At 38.0% G+C, this 20,523-nt stretch overlaps 1 protein-coding gene across 1 annotated transcript in view; it reads left to right on the top strand.

Annotated features, from left to right (window-relative positions):
* SPEF2 (sperm flagellar 2) overlaps nt 1-20,523 on the top strand; it is a 109,316-nt gene that overhangs the window by 47,403 nt on the left and 41,390 nt on the right. Inside the window, exons 14-22 of the mRNA XM_032213895.1 lie at nt 3,083-3,159; nt 6,801-6,904; nt 9,419-9,675; nt 10,800-10,896; nt 11,819-11,976; nt 12,953-13,021; nt 14,474-14,620; nt 17,733-17,819; nt 19,398-19,525. Coding sequence (XP_032069786.1) covers nt 3,083-3,159; nt 6,801-6,904; nt 9,419-9,675; nt 10,800-10,896; nt 11,819-11,976; nt 12,953-13,021; nt 14,474-14,620; nt 17,733-17,819; nt 19,398-19,525 — 1,124 coding nt within the window. The remainder of the gene's footprint in view (nt 1-3,082; nt 3,160-6,800; nt 6,905-9,418; nt 9,676-10,799; nt 10,897-11,818; nt 11,977-12,952; nt 13,022-14,473; nt 14,621-17,732; nt 17,820-19,397; nt 19,526-20,523) is intronic.

Raw genomic sequence — 20,523 nt, 5'->3', positions numbered from 1 at the left:
ATTCTGTCAATACAGTTACAAGTCCCACCATATCGTCCTTTGTTTTGGCAATCCTAGTATCAAGCTTATCATATAAGTCTGCTTTAAATTTCTTTATCTCCTCTCTGAATTCTCTGAAAGTTTCTAAATTCTGCTCTCTAAATTCTCTAAGAGTCTCCAAAAAAAGTTCTTTCGTTAGCAAGTCTCCAGTAGGGGGCATAGAGGGTGGAAGCTGCAACTTTGTGCCAAGTGCGTGAGATGTACTCCTAAAAAGAGGTCTCTCCGAATTTAATTTTGATGCCATTATATCTTTTCTTCAAACAATTATTCAACAATTATTCAAACTCTGCTGGCCCGTTGTGTAGCTTACGAGGAAAGAAAGTATTAAGTCCCCCCTTTATTTGTTCTTAGAGGTTTTTCAAAAGGTTTCAGAAAAGAGCATTGTAACAAAGCAGGTTTCAAAAGATTAGCATTGTAACGAAACAGTTCAACATATTCGTCTCTGTTTGGAATGTCTCTATATTAACAAGGAGTCTTTTAAAGCTTTTAAAAGTTGTTAAGAAAGAAGTCTTGTAAGCTCTTCAGAGAAATGAAACTAATTAGTAAGAGAATGCTATCTAGCTGTTCCTTTGATCTTTTCCTTTGCCGGACAGTTAGGAATGTGGCATCCGCCATTTTAGGAGCTTATTTTTTTAGAAACCAAGTGCACAAAGAAAGCTCTTTCTTTTAAGAAAAAAAGGCAGATAAGGTTCTCGGGTACGGACTCTGCTTGTATTAATCTCAAATAAATATATCAAAAATTGTCCTAAGCGGGGGTTCCTTACTTTGCGCCGTAATGATTACAGCAGGAATTTCTGGCACGGAGATGTGATTCAGTCTTCGGTCGGCCCCCCTTCCATTCGCAGCAACAAAAAAAGCTGCAAACTTCAAAGAAAAGCTCTTACCAGCTGGATCTCTCTCTCACTCTTCTTTGCCTGAAGAATGAGATATCTACCAGGTATTTAGGCAGATAACGCGGCCAGGAACCCGGGGGCAGCTCGTTAAGCTGCCGCCATCAGCAAGGTCCCGCCCCAGAAGTCCGCTCAGTGTTTTTTAATGTCTTAAAATATGACTGAAAATATCCCCCTTTCCTCCCTTCTCTCTCTGCACCGAACTGTCTCTTCCATCTGTTGATTGGTGAAATCAAGGAAGACTCTGCCCGGAGACTGATGATGCTGCAGAAGGGAGCATTCCCATTGGTCCTCTGGGGCTTCATTGGTTCCTGGGAAAATGCGATTCACTGGTTGTAGCCTGCGTTTCGCTGCATATCCGGGGTTTCTCAGGCATTGCATCATCTGAAGCCCTGTTCTGGGCTCGGTAGCCTTTCTGCGATCCCTTCGCTTTGCAGAGAGAGGGAAGCAGCGTGGAATTGGACTGCCTGAACTAAAGGGGTCCACGGGATCTTGAGACTAGTTTTTGAGCAGTACCAATCCATTCTACCCTTTCCTTTTCCCTTTCTGTCCTTCTATCTTCCTTTCCTTTTCCTTTCCTTTCTCTTTTCCTTTTCTTTCTTTTGCTTTCCTTTCTCCTTTCATTTCCTTTTTCCTTTCTTTCTTTTCCATTTCCTTTCCTTTCTCCATACCCAAGTATTATGTATGTTCACTTTCTTGAGTTATCTATGAAGTAATAAAGGTGGGATAACAATCTAATAAATAAACTCAAGTCCCATACCTTTCTTCCTGTAATTTCTACTTCTCATGAATATGGGGCAAAAGTTTAAGGATGAATTGGTGCAGAGGCCAACTAAATGGTATTTTGTTTTTGATAATTGCAAATTGACAGTTATCTTTAATGATGGAAGCAGAATCCTCATTTCTCTGGATTTTTTTTCCAGAGCCCTTTTGATGTTGCTAGCCTAAGTCAGCTAATGTTAGGCTTTCTGCTAGCTTTTTTTTTTTAATGCAGGATAACTGAGGAAGTGCTAATGAATCATTACTGAGTGACTTCCACAGCAGATTACTGCCAAAAAACCAGAACTTTTTTGTGTTTTTCTATAATGTCATGTTTTTCCTGTAGTTTTTGGAAGTGAACTAATTGAATTAGTCTGCTCACTACATAGTGATTATTCTTTCTTCTGATTTCCTGAAGTAAAGCTCAAGAACACGTCTTCATATTGCTCAGATAAGACACTCCCTTCTGAAAGCCATTCTGCAATCTATCAATCAACCCTGCTTGATTTTTTTTTGTTTCTTAAAGATAAATACAACTAGACAGAGATGTTACTGTTGGCGTTAATTTCACTATGTAATTAACTAATTAACTAATTTCACTTTTTCCTTTCCTTTCTCTTTTCCTTTCCTTTCTCCTTTCCCATTTCCTTTCCTTTTTCCTTTCCTTCTTTTCCATTTCCTTTCCTTTTTCCTTTCCTTTCTCCTTTCTTCTCTTTTCCTTTCCTTTTCTTCTTTCCCATTTCCTTTCCTTTCCCTCCCCCTTCCTTCCCTCCCTTTCCTGGGGGTCTGAGGGAGAAGGAGGAGACCCTTTTCCTCCTTGCCCCCCTCCCCAACATCTGCTCTAATGGCAATTATGGCTAAAAAAAAATCAGGTGCTCAGGCATGAAAATGTGCTGCTCAAACACTATACTTTTCTGCACACATTGAAAAAAAAATTAGAGGGAACATTGCTCTGCTCTACACCAAACTGGCTATCAGTTTGATAAGATGCTAAATAATGCAGACTTGGTTATGTTATTAATGTGATGGAATGAGAAGAGTTGCAGCTAATTCGAAAGCTATAGCCATTATAAAATTCAGGACTCAAACTGAGAAATGTTGGCTATACCATAATTCTTGGGCGCTGAATACATAGATGGTAAAAGGAATAGTGAACAGACAGAATTGAAAAATTCATCAGTATCCATTTATTTTAGTTCATGTTATACATAGGTAAGCATTTTTGTACACCTTAGTATTAATTTTTATTATGTATCTTTAAAAATGCCATTGTACTGATGATAAATCAATTTTCAAGATTTGTTTGGCACTGAAAATAGTAGAATATGCACAAGGAATTAATGTTAATATCCAGATCCTAATTATTTTGCTTTTGGGTATTTTACTGTTCCTAGAAAGTATTGAGAAACCAAGCTCTGCTGTGATGATTGACCAAATGGAGATAAGTGAGGATGAGAATGAAATAACCAAAGTATGAACTGGATTTTAACTTCTATTGTATTTAGCTATTAAGGTTGTTTCTGACAAAAGTCTGAAAATTGAAGGTACAAAATAGACATCAATCAATATACAATTTATTGTTCTTGTTCCAGAAAATAGAATAGAAACAATAATTTCCAACTTAGAAAGTTTAGATTTGGAAAGAACATTTTGATGATATAAGACACAGACAATTTTATATGTGTGTGGTCATTATATATAAATATGCTGGTTTGATTGGATTTGTCGACCAAGCTGACGCAAACATATTTTATACCTATGCAATTATTCCAGCCTTTTAAGCTATCATTGGGGTTTTTCAATTCAGCTTCAGAAGCTAAACTCAGCATGGCTGGGTCCCTGGGATCCTTCTGTATTTTGAAAAATGTATATTTCTTTTCTTCAGGTCAGTTTTCCCCAGTCTGGTTTTCTCCCTGCTTCTTTGGGATAGAAAGTGCATGGCACTGGGAAAAGTTGTACAGTTCATTAATTGTTTGGTTTTGTGAGGTTTTTTTTTAAAAAAACATTTTATTGCTTCAGCATCCAAAATAATTTGAAACTTCTTATATGCTGTCCCCGAACAGCAGCACCCAATATCACATAGCCGTGATGGTGAACATATGGCGTGCCCGAAGTGGCACACGGAGCCACGTTGGCTGGCATGCGTGACGTCCACTTCTCTTCCGGGTTTCTGGTGCACATGCGTGCACAACAATCAGTTGGTCTTCGTATGTGTGGCAGTAATGGAAACTCGAAGAGCTGATCTTCCATTCTCCGGCATGAGCATGCAGCCGGTCAGCTGATTGTTGTGTGTGCATGCGCTCCAGTAACTGGAGTCTAGCTGGCTGGCACACCTGCATCTGCTAGAAACCAGAAGTGCATTTTCCAGAGCGTGCATGTACTCTTGGCAGCTCCTCTTCCGGGTTGCGTCCCAAACATGCGGCACTCCTTTTCCAGTACTCAGTGCCAAAAAGGTTCTCCATTACTGTCATATAGCTAATTTTTAGAAAGTAGTTGCTCAAAGCTATCAGAAGAACATTAATTGTTTAGTGCAAGTTCTTTCTTTGAACCTAAATAACTCTTTTGACTATAATTTATGGTTGAACATGATCCATGTATGTTTTTGAAGAGAGTCTGAACTGAGCTGTAAGTAATCCTTATGGGGAGAGCTTGGAGTCAATCTAAGGGGAAAAAGTTGGAGAGCAATTGTGAATCAATAAAGACTATAATGGCCAAGGCAAAGCCAATGCTAGACTGGATGCCTTTGTATCCTTTCCTTGAAGAGGGTTTGGTATTTTCTCCACTCCTATTTAACATCTACATGAAGCCCATGGAAGAGATAACCTGTTGCCATGGAGTGAGGCATCATCAATATGCTGGTGGAACTCAATTATATATCTCTGCCCCTCACAACTACGTAATGGTGTTGATGTCCTACCTTAGAATCTGAAGTCTGCCGATGTCTGCATGGGGAACAATCAATTTCAATTGAACCTTGGCAAGACTAAGTGCCCTTGAGTTTTAGGGTCTTCTGGACAGTGGTGGGTTTCGGCTCCCATTGCAACCAGTACGCTGCAACAGGGCTGGACATCCACCACAGGGATGTTCACTGTGCTCGCATGTGCACCCACCACCTGTGACACTCCAGCTGCTCGGCGGAGTGTCACGCAGGCACCATACGCTGCGTGTGTGTGTGCAAATGGCCCGTTTTCTTCAAATACAGATAAGGAACGAGAGAGGGAGGGCGGACCCGTTTCAGTATGGTGACTGCTGCTTCCAGCAGGCACCGGTATGGGGCGTACCACCTGGAATCCACCACTGCTTCTGGATCTGTGAGGGTTATTGTTGCACCATTTTGTACCATATGTGTTGTTGTTCAGTCATGTCTGACTCTTCCTGTGCCCATGGACCATAGCACGCCAGCCACCCTCCCCCATTCTCCACTATCTCCTTTAGTTTGCCCAAATTCATTCCCACAGCGTCGATGACACTATTGAACCATGTCAGTATCTGCTATCCCCTTCTCCTTTTGCCATCAGTCTTTCCCAACATCAGGGTCTTTTCCAATGAATCTGTTCAGTGCGTAGAATCATAGAACAGTGGATTACCTTGTTTTCCCGAAAATAAGACAGAGACTTATTTTCTTTTGACCCCCGAAATAAGCGCTTGGCCTTATTTTCAGGGAGGTCTTATTACTTTTGAGATGCAGGAGGCAGCAAGCGTGGTCACCTCATGCCTGCTGCTGTGTTGCAATATTTTCAGGGAGAGCTTATTTTCAGGGGAGGGCTTATTTTAGCGCATGCACTCAAAAGCCCGATTGGGCTTATTATCTGGGGAGGTCTTATTTTCAGGGAAATGGGGTGGGAAGAGAATAGAAGAGTCATCTAGTCAACCCTCTAATGTGCCAGAAACCAATTAAAACTATTCTTGAGAAGTGATTGTCCAGTATCTTCTTAGAAACCTTTAGAGAAGTAGAGCCCACGGTTCTTGTCTCCTGTATGGTCTCCTGCATGGGAGGGTTGGGGTTGGACTAAGTGACCTACAAAGTCCCTTCCAACTCTGTTATTCTATTCTGTTCTGTTCTAGTCTATTCCATTCCATTCCCTGTAGTAGACCTTTCTGATACTATATAGTTCTTACTCTCAAGAATATTTTCTTTATACTTAAACAGATACTGTGTGATTGCAGTTCATACTCTTTATTTTGATTCCAATTTGTGTGGCCATGCAAAATAATTTCCTAATAATCTTTCTGTAGAATATTGTAGGAGTTTCATTCCTACTGCAAATAGGAAGTGCTTACTGAGTCAGCATCAGACTGACATTGTGACCACAGCAAAAGGTCAACCCCCCCCCTTCTTTAACGTCCTAGAATTTGATTCAGTCCTGACTTCCTATTTGAGCTATTAAAGAAAAACCAGCTACTGAAAAACATGTTTTAAAATCAAGGTATCATTTAATAATTGACCACGTAGTAAAGATGAATTATCTAAGAAACCACTTATTTCCGCACAGGCCTCTGAGTCTTTATCTTAAACATAAGATGCTGTACTGATTACAGCACAATTTGCTGACATTCAATAATTGAATGTTTTTTGCACTGAATAAATCTCTGACAGAAATAAAGTAGATCCTTGCTGTGGATGGATTTCACCAAAAATTTGAATTTTCTTTATATTGCTAGGTCTTTCCTTAGTTTGGCAAAATCCTCTAATTTCTGCTTAACTGTTTTCAAACTATTAGTTTTATTGTTTTTACTCTTTAAAATATTTTATATTAATGTATTTATATAATTAATTTTTTGGCAGTTTTTAAAAAGATGACTATAAAATTGCAATAATGTTTAAAAAGCTGTAGCAATATTAAAGTATTCAAAATAAGTCAATTATTTTCTTCCCATATTAAAATAAGAATTCTAGGTAGTGATATCTTTTCTGAATGATTTATTTTTAGGTTTTAATTAGAATTCTGCATCCCATAGTGTACTATTTCATTTTTTAAGAAAAAATCATTTTCACTGTTTTGAATAGAAGGGTGGGGTTTAAGTTTAATAAAGAAATGCACACATGTGGGGAAAGTGTATATTTTTACTAAATTTGAATGCCTTTTTAAATGTCTGTCATAAATTCCACAGCTTTCTATTCGTGCTCAGCTTGGTGCAGGAGCAGAGACATGGTTAAAGAAAGGAAAAAACATTCCAGATGAATTATTAGTTGGCATCATGGTGGAAGCTATTAGGTATGACATAAATGTCTGATTAACTTTTAATGTAATAGTAGAGTCAGATTTTGTTATTGTAACGATCCCTAAATTAGTCTAGAAATTGTCTCCCATTAAAGAGAATAAGAATAAGAGCTTGTTTACACAGACAGGAAATATTAATCATAACATGAAGTTTATGTTCACTGTCTAGCTTTCAGAGCTTTGTGGCTCTGAAATGACACAGAAGGAATTTCTGCAAGATGAAACAAACAAAACAGTATTTGGTGCGAATAACAAATGGTGCACAGGTAGTCCTCAACTTACAATGTAATTGAGCCCAGAAGTACTCTCATAAGTCGTGTTGGTTACTAAGCAGGTTACCATGTGACTGTGCTCAGTGTTATGACCTTTTTTATGGCTGTCGCTAAGTGAATGCTGCAGTTTTTAAGCAAACCCATTTTTCTTCAATGGGTATTTTTTGCTGGAAAACGAAAGTAAACACCAAAAACCGGCAAACAACCATAAATGTGAGCTGGTTGTCAAGCATCCAAAAGCATCATTTGACACGTGTGTGTGTGTGTGTGTGTGTGTGTGTGTGTGTGTGTGTGTGTAGGCTCTGGAACCAGATGATAAATAGCTCTGGTGAGGTCCATTGATTCTTCAAATGATTGCTAAGTAACCAATCATTAAGTGAGGACTACCTGTAATGTTATTTTTCCTACATTTTCATTTTAGTTTGTTTTATTTAGCCTGAGCAAAGTTTGTAAGTGAGGGTCTAATATATGTTTGTTAAATATGGAATCACAATCATTAATATTCTTTTATTTTGGGGGCCTTTGAATTAGTCTTAACTCTTGGCTTATTCCTGGAAGAATCCTTGCAGTTTTCTTGGCAATATTTTCAGAAGTAGGTTGCCTATGCCTGCCTTCTAAAGCTGGAAGGGAGAACATAGAATCATAGGGCTGGAAGGGACCTTGGAGGACTTCTAGTCCAATTAGAGAGAGAGACTAGTCTTAAATCACCCAGCTGGTTTACACTATGGTAGGACCAGAATTCATAGTCTCCTGGTTTCTAGGCTGGTGCCTCATGACTACTTCATCAAACTGCCTCTCTTTTAATTTTTATACAAGATAAATGATTTTTATGAGCTTGTTAGAAGATAATTATCTAGACAAGTTAAATTATTATGATTATGAAGTCTAAAAAGATTATTTAATGAAGTGTTTCTAATCTTAATTTGCCTGGGGTTTGACTCCCAAAGTCAAATGTAGCTTTTGAGCCAAATTTAGTTTCCCTAAATACTTGGCCCTGTTCTTTATTTATTGAGGCAGTCTCTGCAAGCACCAAGAATTTTAGAACACTGCAATTATGAATAATCCTCGGGTTTTTCTTCTTATGTTATTAGTTTCCTTCTTACTTGTAGAATGCAGTGTTGTTTTCACACGATCAATTCCTGTAAGAATTTCATTTTAAAGCAACTCAATATATGTTTCCACCAGGGGGCGAATCACAATAGGATATAATATACAGTATTTCAATATTGATATACCTGTATTTGTCCCAGAGATACCCATCTGCCTTCTTGTTTTTGCATTCCACCAAGTTTAGTGGTATTTATGCATGAAGATATTTTATTCAATTGAACAATCACTTCCCACCCTTTCTCTCCCTGTTCACTGTGAAGTACACCCCATCCCATCAATACCAATTAGCTGCTGTTTACCCCATTTCTATACTGATGGATAGCCCATTTTGAAATAATTAGATTTGAAAAATAGTAAAGTCTCTTGAAGCCAGTGCCCAGGTAATGGAGGGGAGAGGAGAGGTCCATTTGTCTTCTACTGGTGACCTCATTATATCACTGTTTAAAGTGAAGAGCACAAGGTTGAGACATAACAAAGCTTCCCAGGAGAACAAAGAAAATATTAATGTAATGCCAGTGTAAGCAAAGACAACACTGCCTCGGGTGTCAGTGGTTCGAATCCCTAGTGTCGTGTAATGGAGTGAGCTCCCGTTACTTGTCCCAGCTTCAGCCAACCTAGTAGTTCGAAAACACGTAAAAAAAATGCAAGTAGAAAAATAGGAACCACCTTTGGTGGGAAGGTAACAGCGCTCTATGCGCCTTCGGCGTTTAGTCATGCCGGCCACATGACCACGAAGATGTCTTTGGATAGCACTGGCTCTTCGGCTTTGAAACGGAGATGAGCACTGCCCCCCTGAGCCAGGTACGACTAACACACATGTGCATGGGGGAACCTTTCGTCACAGCTTTATAAAAGTGAAAGAAAGCTCTTAATTTTAACTCATTTGAAGAGCACCAACCGTGGAAGATTGACTGAAGTGAGTTTACTCAGAATCTATCCTTTTGATGTATCAGAATTCCAAATTAGAAATTTTGGAATAACGTTGTAAATGTAGCAGTGGAAGAAGGAGCAAATTTCAAAGGAATTTGTTTTACTTAGCGTTTAATAATTTCTTCCAACTACATTTCATTTTTGGTCTTGATCTCTCTGTCAACCCTTCTCTCCCTGCCTCCCTGTTTTGATTTAGTCGGCTACAGCCAGAAAGGGGTTGGATCATAGATGGATTCCCAATGACACTCAATCAGGCCAAACTGCTTGAAAAAGCATTGACCGGACAAGATCCAGACCAGACAGAAATTAATATAATAAAGTTGAAAAAGCCCACACTGGTTACAGATCCTGCAGCTCCAAAAGAGCCCCCTGTGCAACCACCTGGTCTTGACTTTGTTATTTTGTTAGATGCTACAGACCACACTGTGATGAAGCGGGTAGCAACAGAGAAGGGTAAGTTCAGTATTTAAATGCAGCAATGCAAAGCTTTTTGAGAGATTCACATCAGTACCTATAATCTTTAATTAATGATGGGTAATTAGGACCTGAATTTCCATCACTAAGCAATATGGTTTTAAAGGACAACATCATGTAACCAATCTGCTTAGCAATAGCAGTTCTGGAAATCTCTGGCTACCATTTTTAAGCAAGAACTGTGTGGGTTGCTAAGCAAGGACCTCATGTTGACTGCAACTTCCTGCTGCTTCCTCATTTTTTTTTTCGTGGGAAGTTGGCAGGGAAGATTGCAAATTGCAATTATGTGACTGTGGGACTTTGCAAACCGTTGGAAATGTGACTGTGGGACTTTGCAACCACCCAGATCATGATCATGTGATCACCGAAGTGCTGAGCGGTTGCTGTACGAGTGGTACAGAGAAGCACTTGTATTGCACAGTAGTCTGTTGATGCATAAGCATTTTGGTGAAGCTGGGAAGAAGATCAATTTGTCTCTTTTCTTTTTCCTTCCTTTTTCCTTCTACAAACCTACTGATCGTTTACTCTTGATCCTCAGTGACTCTTCCACCTCAGGTCCTGGTGGTTCTTTCCACTAGAGGACTTTAGGAAAGAATGATGTATCTCTTGGTATCCAGACATGCTGTAGAGTGCTCATCAAGAAACTAAAACTAGGATGGGACTTGTTAGAGAGGTCCATGATTTGTATAGTCAATCAAAGAAGGAACCTACACACTTAGTACAGCAGTGTATTGTTATATTTGCCCCCAAAAATAAATTTGCCTCCTATAAGGCATTTGGAAGATACAAGTTACAGTGTTAATCTACACAGAATGGAAAAAAATCATATCTAATTTACAATTTTTATGCAGTTTAAACAATTCTGCACAGTATAGAAATACTCTCCAGCCCCTAGTTGATTTTCATGTGATTTTCTAGTAAACGTGACCACTACCTTTATGTAGTGTTTCTGTATGTCGTTGCCTAAACCCCCTGAACAATCCAGTACTGGCATGCCCATCACTATGGATATTATGAATATCAGACACCATTTAAAGGATATCTTTAAATGATATAGCCTTCGAAATATGTTTCATAAGATTATTCTTTTTTTAATCCAACAGCTGACTCCTATGAAAGAGAACACAAAACCAATATTTCAGAAACAAAAATCCAGCAAAGAGAGGAATTAAAATCAGTGTGGGGCCAGATGCATCACAGGTTAGTTGCATTTTGGGTTGGGAGAGTCATCAAGAACTAAAAAATACCGAAAACTTTGCCTAGAAGACAACAAAATGTGGGGTTTTCACTGTATGCCCATAGAAGAAATAATATGGCTGAACACTGACTTTTTTTTTTGAGCCAGCGGATAAATGTAAATAGATAATATCAAAATGCTACATCAGTATCATAATAACAAAATAACAAGAGTCAGAAGGGATCTTGGAAGTCTTCTAGTCCGACCCCCTGCTCAAGTAGGAGACCCTATGACATTTTAGACAAATGACTGTCCAATCTCTTCTTAGAAAACTCTGGTGTTGGAGCACCCATACCTTCTGCAGGCAATCTGCTGCACTGGTTAATTGCTGTAATTGTCAGGAAATTTCTCCTCAGTTCTAGGTTGATTTTTCTGCTTGATTAGTTTCCATCCATTGCTTCTCATTCTGTTTTCAGGTGCTTTGAATAGCTTGACTCCCGGTTGGACAGAACCGGTGGCTCCCGGTTCTGTCCAGTTCGGCCAAACCGGTAGTAGAATTCAGGCCTGGGTCGCAGAATTGTAGCAACCCGGGCCTGCCATGCCCCCAAACAGGTTCCCTCACTGCCGCTGGGCTCCCGCCATTTTGGTTTTTGTGACTGTGCGTGCAAAGTTCACTGTAAATTGTTATGCATGTTGCGAACTGGCAGCAACCCACCCCTGTTGTCTCCCTCTACTTTGTGGCAGACCCTGAGATATTGGAACACTGCTATCATGTCACCCCTAGTCTTTCTTTTCATTAAACTAGACTTATCCAATTGCAATATACCCAATTCTCAAAATAATAGGTAGGCATCTTTAGATGTTGATTATAGTCATTTGTTCTTATTTGGATTATGAGCATCATTTCAGTATTTGTGATCTTGATTTTGGTATTTTATTGTGTAGAATTATAGGTTTCTTGGACGCTTGGCCCCAATTGGAAGCTTGGTATTCTGAACAGCAAAATATACTTACAAAAGTCAATGCTGATATTGAGGAAAGTCTTATGTGTCAAAGGATAAAAGAAATTTTAACAGGAGAAATCATTAAGATCCAAAATAGAGGTATGAAATATTACTTTAACATTAGATTTTTAAAAAGGAAAAGGAATCCTTGCGGATTTTACTCTGCTAGTCATTGCCAACTATAGGAGGTGGTGCTCATCTCTGTTTCAAGGCCATTGAACCAGCACTATCCAAAGACATTTCTGCAATCATGTGGCCAACATGATGCCAGGGAGCACTGTTACCTTCCCACTGAAATGTTACCTATTTATGTACTCCCATTTGCACGCTTCCGAACTGTTAGGTTAGGTTAGATCTCAAACCTGGGCTGCCAATTTTCCAGCCAACAAGCCCAGCATCTTAAATCTTGAGCCACCACATCACCCCTTACGTTAGATAAAGTAAGCATTAATTACTGCCAAATACAGTTTCTTTTCCCTTAGCCTTTTCTTTATTTCCCCATAATGTTTAGATCATATTTTAATTTTAGGCATATCAAAACAGAGGTCTTGCTTTCTTGTTCTTTGTGGATTTGTGAAATGTCTTTATATTGTAAAATAAAAGATAAATAGGATGTTGATTTTACGCAGGTCTAATGTAAAGAATGGAGCTCAGTATTAATATCAATGCTATTTTTTCTTTCTTTTAAGTTTTCATTTTAATCATTATATACAAATTAAAAACACCATTTTTATTCTTGGTTGTTCATTTCACTGTATTCTCTACAATAATGGAAGAATGAAAAAACCCTCTTGTACTGTCTGCTCAAAAACAGAGGGAAGTGTTTTTAGAAACTCATCAAATCTCCCATGTTTATGCAACAGAGATATGTAAGTTCAGAGTGCCTCTTTAGCTGAAGTGCTGTGACTATATGTTACAGTAAAGATGATAAACTGGTTTGATGCTTAATCAATGGTATTGGTTGAGATCGTATCAGATTGTATCTGATGTCAATCACATTGAGCCAAAAATGTGAACAAATAACACATTGTCTTGAAACAATGAATGCAGCCTTGTGAAACAAATTTTTGTTCAGGTGTGGAGGATGAATCATATGGAAAATGCATCCTCCCCTATACAATGAGAATCAGTTCTCTACTCATTGGTAACTAGGAACCTCAATGTCGATCAACATTTAAATACAACAATCACAAACAATGAAGTGGTTCTAAATTGAATTATTCTATCCTATTGAAATACGGTAATAGCATTTTTAATTACTGTAGTCATTTCAGTGACCAAATTTCGTAGCTACTCCAAAAGTGGGGTGGTGAAGTTATTTGTCTTGAGGAATTAATTAACTATAACAGATTTACTGTTAAATCTTCCTGGCAAATCTGTAAAAATAAATCGTTCTGTTTTTAGTTTAACCCTTATGAGGTTTTTGTTTAAAATCTTTTCAGTGAAAACCACTGATAGCAATTTTTTTCAGTATTCTTTTTTTTCTATCCTTATATTACATACTTCTTGATATAATATTTTATTAACCCCATTAAATAGCTGTTTACATAATGACAAAACTTATTTTCTCAATTTTCTTTCTAGCACAGCATTCTATGCCTGTGAATTTTTTCGTTCAAAATTAGTACATGCTAGAGTTGTGTGTCTTCAAAAATTCATTAATCTTTTTACTTGCAAACTGTTCTGACTGCAATTTTTTTCTATAATGAATTCCTGTTACATTTTCTCTACGTAAGAGTTAATAATACACACTGCAATCTGAAATTTAGAATTAGAGTATTCTTTATTGACCAAATGAGATTGGACACACACACTTCACTACCTCTTGGTCCTCTAGAAAACAGCCCCTCCCTCCTAGGAATCCAGACTACATTTCTCCCAAATGTCTCTTGGAATTATTCTGTATATCATGATGTAACTTTCAAAGTAACCTGGAAGATTTTTAAATACTGTGAAGCAACAATGTGAGCTGGGGAGAGTTCTAATTTCTTGTTGCCTACCATATTTTTGGAGTATAAGACGCACCCTTTTCCCTCAAAAAAGAGGGTGAAAATCTGGGTGGATCTTATACACTGAATACAGCATTTTTGGCCTCCTGAAACCCCCTTTGCAAAAATGGCTGTGCATAGCCTTTAGGAGGCTTATAGAGTGCTCCTGGGGGCTGGGGAGGGCTAAAATGAACAAAAACTTTAATTTAAAAAAAGCTTTTTTTGCTCGTTTTCCCCCCCAGCCCCCAGGAGCACTCTATAAGCCTCCTAAATGCTATGCATGCCCTTTTTTTGACAAAAAATGGGCCCATTTTCACAAAAAACGAGCCAGTTTGAGAAACACTCTAATTACTGTGCCACTGTGGCTCATAAAAGCATAGCAATTTTTATTTCTTTATATTCATTTTCATCTTATTTCTTTATTCATTTTTCTTTTTTCTTTATCCATTGCAGCTTCTATGTGAATCGTGGGAAATAATATTCAAGAAATTTGAATATTTGCTAAAAACTAATAGGAAATATTATATTGTATTGCATTGCATTGCATTTATAGTACATTATTACTGTTGTTTGTGTTTGTATGTTTTGCTGCTATTCCTGTATTGAAGGAAAAGAAAAAGAGAAGTTAGAAGCTGAAAAACAGAAGGAGGTCATCCACCTTTTGGCAGAAGAATCATTGATACAAAAGGTGGAATCAGCCCTATTGCAAGAATCACAGGAGCCACCACCTCCACCTCCACCCCCTGCAGCTAAAGGTTGGTGGAACTTCATACATGCCCTCCATTTAGAAACTGATACTTCAGGACAAGCCATTTTTGGAAGCCATTTCTTTATGGTCACTTTTAAATAGTGTATGCTGTTCTTCTTGCCCATGTACACCTACAAGTAGGTTGATGGCTTTACGGAGCTCTTTTCAATATATGGAGATAAGAAGAAAGCCCCTTTTGGCTTTAATTTCATCAGTAAATACCAAAGCTAGGCTTAGAAAATATGCAAAAAGACTCCCCGAGAAATTTCATAGAGATGCAGTGGGACAGAATTATAAATAGGAGCAGCGTGAAACAGATGTGCCAGCTTTAGGGGACTGGAGGCTAAAACATATGAGGAAAGATTGCAGGAACTGGGTATGTCTAGTTTAATGAAGAGAAGGACTAGGGGAGACATGATGTCAGTGTTCCAATATCTCAGGGGCTGCCACAAAGAAGAGGGAGTTAAACCATTCTCCAAAGCACCTGAGGGCAGAACAAGAAGCAATAAGTGGAAACTAATCAAGGTGAGAAGCAACTTAGAACTGAGGAGAAATTTCCTGACAGTTAGAACAATTAATCAGTGGAACAGCTTGCCTCCAGAAGTTGTGAATGCCCCAACACTGGAAGACTTAAAGATGTTGGATAACCATTTGTCTGAAATGGTATAAGGTTTCCTGCCTAGGCAGGGGGTTGGACTAGAAGACCTCCAAGGTCCCTTCCAACTCTGTTATTGTATTGTATTGTAGCTCTGTCCATAGCATGGTATTGTCCTGATGCCAAATGAAAAGGGACAGTAATGCACATATATATTTATGTGGGTGCACATTCATTCAACCATATAGAGCACAGGTGTCAAACTCAAAGCTCGGGGGCTGGATCCAGCCTGCGGGATGCTTAGATCTGGCCAGCGGGCCCCCCTGGAAATAGTGAAGGACCAGCCCGCAGTGCCTCTGCCAACAAAAATGGAGCTTGGGAGAGCCACGCGCAGCCCTCCCAAGCTCTGTTTTTGCTGGCAGAGGGTCATAAGAGGCCGTCCCAGCCAAAACCAGAACGCATGAGGGCCATGTGTACCCCCCAGCTCTGTTTTCATTGGCAGAGGGTCATAAGAGGCCGTCCCAGCCAAAACCAGAACGCATGCGGGCCATGTGTAACCCCCCAGCTCTGTTTTCAGTGGCAGAGGGATGTAAGAGGCTGTCACAGCCAAAAACAGCTCGGGAGCCTGTTTTCACTGGCAGAGCACTTGGGCCACCACAGGTGCCCCCCAACACAAAAGGCCCACCCTGGGCACACCCACCCCAGCCCTCTGAGGTCAAACCCAAATCTGATGCGGCCCTCAATGAAATTGAGTTTGACACCCCTGATATACAGCTTTAGCAATGGAGATATTTTGTAATTTTCTTATGAATCTGCAGTCTTCAGCTGATTGATGGAAAGTGGGATATAAATGTAGTTAATATATAGCTAGTGGCAAAAAATAAAGGCAAGTGGACACTTTTGTGACAATACTTTCCCTATAATTAAATATGTAGTTTTATGTAATGTATATAGTCTGGAAGCCAGTGTGGTGTGGAAGTTAAGGTGCAAGACGAGGAGAAGGGATACTCGTGTTCTACTCCTTCCTTAGGCATGGAAAATAATTGGGTGCTCTTGTGTCATTCACCCAGCCCTAATCAGTGTCCGGCTCTGTGATGAGCCAGCTGAGAAACAAGTTAGAAACATTGTCACTTCATGCATTGAGAGTTTTGCAGTAAGAAATAAACAAGTACAGTGCAAACCAAATCCTTTTGCTTTCCAGGTAGGGCTATGATCGTTAGTTACCATAACCTGGAGTAAAGATTTAAAAAGTGGCAATCTATAGATATGATCAAGGTGGTAGCTTGGGAAGAATGGTCATTTCAATGAGAAGAGACCTCCTCACAAATTTTTCTCTCGGGGCTCATTTATTATCCCATGCGATACACTTTTTAAAAATTAAATGTGAACTCTCTCAATATGGTTTATAAATTATGATTTATGAATTTGTACTAGATAGGAAACTACCTTAGTGCTGGGGAATGCACTTAAAAGATGTTGACCTCCCAGAGGGCAAAACCTCTAATGTCACAACACTGAACATGTGTTTTACTTTTTTTATGGACCTTCTGTATTTGGGCTGAAAAAAATGGATAATACCTCTAGATGGCATAGATAAAGCTCTACCCCTTTGCTACCATCTAGTAGTTGTATGGATGTCTGCAGCTCAGTTATGGCAAGCCAAGTATTGGGAGACAATAATTTTGACCTTTGTATTAAACAATCCTGGAAAAATTGACAGAGTTGGGAATTGAGTTAATGGGTTCATTTAACTCCACAAGACTTAAAAATCAATTTAATTGCTTATACATTTTCCATGTCCAGTTTGGGAGGTATTTAAATAACTGTATTTCCCCAAACACAGTAAAAGTGTTAAAATATTGGTTTAGTGTATAGCATAATTTAAGAGTGATTTATTTAATAAATTGTAATTAGGCATAGCTTGGCATTACATGAAAACCCAATCACTAGTAAGTTTCCTTTCCCTATCTTACCTTATCTACCATATCAAATAACTAGAAGAAATGAAGAGAAAATAATTGGTCAACAAAAGCCTTTTAATTACATTATTTCCATGACACACTTGAAGTATGGACCGAAGATTTTCGTTATTCCTATAAATAATTTCCACATCTGTTCACCTTTAGTCTCAACTGTTGTTTTCTCCTTTCCACTGTCTTATGATTTGACGAGTTTATGAAATTGATAGAGAAAGCGAAAATTAACAGTGACCATGATTACTAATTACTGCTTAGATTCAGATTCAGTTTACTTTGGTTATTGAATTAAACCATATTGGAGTTCACAAAATACAGTGAATAATAAACTAGACAAACTGGGTTTGTTGTGAAAACGCAGTTGCTAGATCTTTAACTGATTTGGTAATCAACCCAACTACTATAAGCCAAAATATTTCTTTATTTTTGAAGTTATTTCCATGTTCCCCCTTATTTGAGTTTAATCCTAGACAGGAGAAACATCCAACTTAACAAGAGCAAGGTAATATATCTCAAAATATTTCATATATATATTAAATGTCCTACAGAGATCACTTCATCAGAGTTACCTGCTAAAGGTAAAAAGGTAAAGAAAGATGAAACAGTCAAAGGAAAAGAATCAGCAGCTAAACCAGGTGAGATAATTTTGTTGTTAAATTTAGTACTTGCTGATTAAAAATATATTCACGACTTTCATTTTCAAACAGTTGTGGCATATTTTGATCATATTTTGGTTGGTTGATTGATTGATCAAAATAAATTGGACAAAGACAAGACAATACTTTTTATAAAAGGTTCTTAATTCTGTATAAGAATTGCTGTACTTAGTGAGTCTTCAATTGAGGATGTGGGTAAAAGTATTGTATGTTGGTTTGGAAAATAGTTTCTCAATTAGAGATCCCGGTTTATATAGAATAAAATAAAACTGAGCTTTGGATGCACTTAATTTATCCTGCACAAAAGTTGACCTGTACTGTATTTATGGTTAGCAGGTATTGTAGCTTTGGCAGACATATTTGTAATGGACTACATTCTATTTGCTGGCTGAATTTCCTGGTAGACATTTTAAATCTGGAAGTGAGAATTAATATTTTATAGTAGAGATCTCTGGTATTTACAAAGTATATTACCATGGGTAACAAATCAGATGAGAAATCAATACTGAATAAAATTAAGTTGGCAGCTTACTTGTGGTTAAATCAGTTCCCCCTTCCCATATTTATGATGATGCCCCAGAGCTATAAACATAAAGTGTAGCACGTTTATTTAAAAGTTGTTATCTGTCACGCTATGTCATATAAATACAAACATTTGGATTTAGGAACATATTAAGTGAAGGAATAAATGATGGATTATTTTTGATGTGAACTGAATAACTATCATACTTTGGCATTGGCATCCTTGAGGGAGTAGGTCCAATAGCTCAATAATCAGATTCTTTTCCATCAGAATCTCAACTGTAATTGTGCACAAAGGAAATGACCAGAAGTTCAGATCCAAGATTGAAAAAATTCTTCTTGGGAACAGGTGATGTGATAACTTAGTAAGCCAGAGCAAAGACGTTTACAAGGAGTACAAAGAATCTCCAGAAAATCTCTTCCAGTGCAAGAACTAATGGAAGAGTAGTAAAATTGGTTACCAACATGTGATGGAAAGAATAAGAAATCCAGATAGGAACATAAAAAACTAGCTCCCACTCTACTACATATTAATCATATATTGTTGTTCATTCATGGGGTGGCTAATGTCTAAAATCTCTTTTCATTTGTTGCAACTGTTTAAAGAATCACTGTTCAGAAGAAGGCGAGTGCTGAAAAAAATTAAGTCTGGGTCTAGGATAGGGCAAGAAGAAGCCCTTGGAGAAAGTTTAATGCAAGCTGGTATATACATAGTAGAGGATGGCCTAATCTCATTTTCTTTCCTTCCTAAGGAACTTTACAGCATCTTTTCATGTACAGACACAAATATAAACACATACATACTTACATAAACAAATATACATATGACACTATGATCAAAATCAAAGTCCCCAAATATTGGTCCAAAAAAGCACATTTATAAGGGTGATAAGTTGATTGCCATGAGAGCAAAACATCAATATTTCTATGGCATAAGACAGTCTAAAGATACTGTTCTCTATTGTTCTTAAGTCATTCCTTAAGTCAGGGCTTCTCCCTGGAAAAAAAGGCATTTTACTTTTATTTGTATTTAAGGAACTCCACGAGGAAAAGGGCAGACGTCATCTTCCCCTGAAGATATGTTGCCTTCTAGTACTGTTGAACCACCTACAATCAAGCCTGGGTCAAGTGAATGGGTTTACTGTGATGATCCAGTACCCCAAGTAAGCTGTCCAGAAACAGCAGTTTATGATTATCATTTCCTTTCTTTTCCTTTCCTTTCCTTCCCTCTTTCCTTCCTTCTCTTGCAAAGTTCAGTGATCAGAAATATGTTTTGTGATCCAAATCCACATCCAGATTAGGCAACGTGTCTAAGGATTCTATGTAGTTACCATACATCTAGAGGACAATTGGATCAAACTGGAGAAATTAGCTTCATTTTGTCTTTTTTTATTATTTTGAAAGAAATCTCTGCCATATTTATACAATACTAGGTTGATATGTGATTCTTCAGATCCTCACCCTTACATTCAGCAACTAGCTAAGAATGGCTCTTACCATCTATCTTGCTAGTTCAACGTGAAGACATGAGGGGTGAAATGTTACATTAAAAAAACTTGAGAAAAGTGAGTTTTTAATATTTATTTTTCAATATTTGTCTTCTGCTGTTCCAAGGAAATCTGATTCTGTCAGCACTGTCTAATGACAGCATTAAGACATAATTTATGCTCAGTAATAGTAATTAACTCAAATAGCTAGATTCACACACCACTGTAAATTTTAAAACCGCAACTGCTTTGTTCATATAACTTAGACAGAACTGCCACCATTTCATTTTCTCTGATTTTGGTGTGGAAAGGTTTCCAAGACTAGAGAATTTTAGGCTGTTTAGTGTGAGACACAATCTATATTCTATTTTTACACACTTCCTGTTTGGTATACTGTAGCTACCTATACAGCAAACCTGACCCAGCACTCTAGTCAAGAAAAATAAAAATCAGTGCAGTAAAATAAATAAACTTGATAGCAGGGCAATTATTGCCTGGATTTATCTAGCATGTGAGAATGAGTAAGAAGAAACTTTCTTATCAGAAAGTTTTCCATATAGACCAATAGGACTTGGCTGATACATAACCTGAGGCTACATATGACATGCTCTTCTTTTCCTTAACATTTAAGATAGGCAATGTATAGATAAATACACGTGAATCCTGTATTTTTA

The sequence above is a fragment of the Thamnophis elegans genome, chromosome 3, assembly GCF_009769535.1.
Source record: "Thamnophis elegans isolate rThaEle1 chromosome 3, rThaEle1.pri, whole genome shotgun sequence".
Taxonomy (NCBI): Eukaryota; Metazoa; Chordata; class Lepidosauria; order Squamata; family Colubridae; genus Thamnophis; species Thamnophis elegans.
The sequence above is the reverse complement of the archived record's forward strand: the minus strand, read 5'-3'. Positions and strand labels throughout refer to the sequence as shown.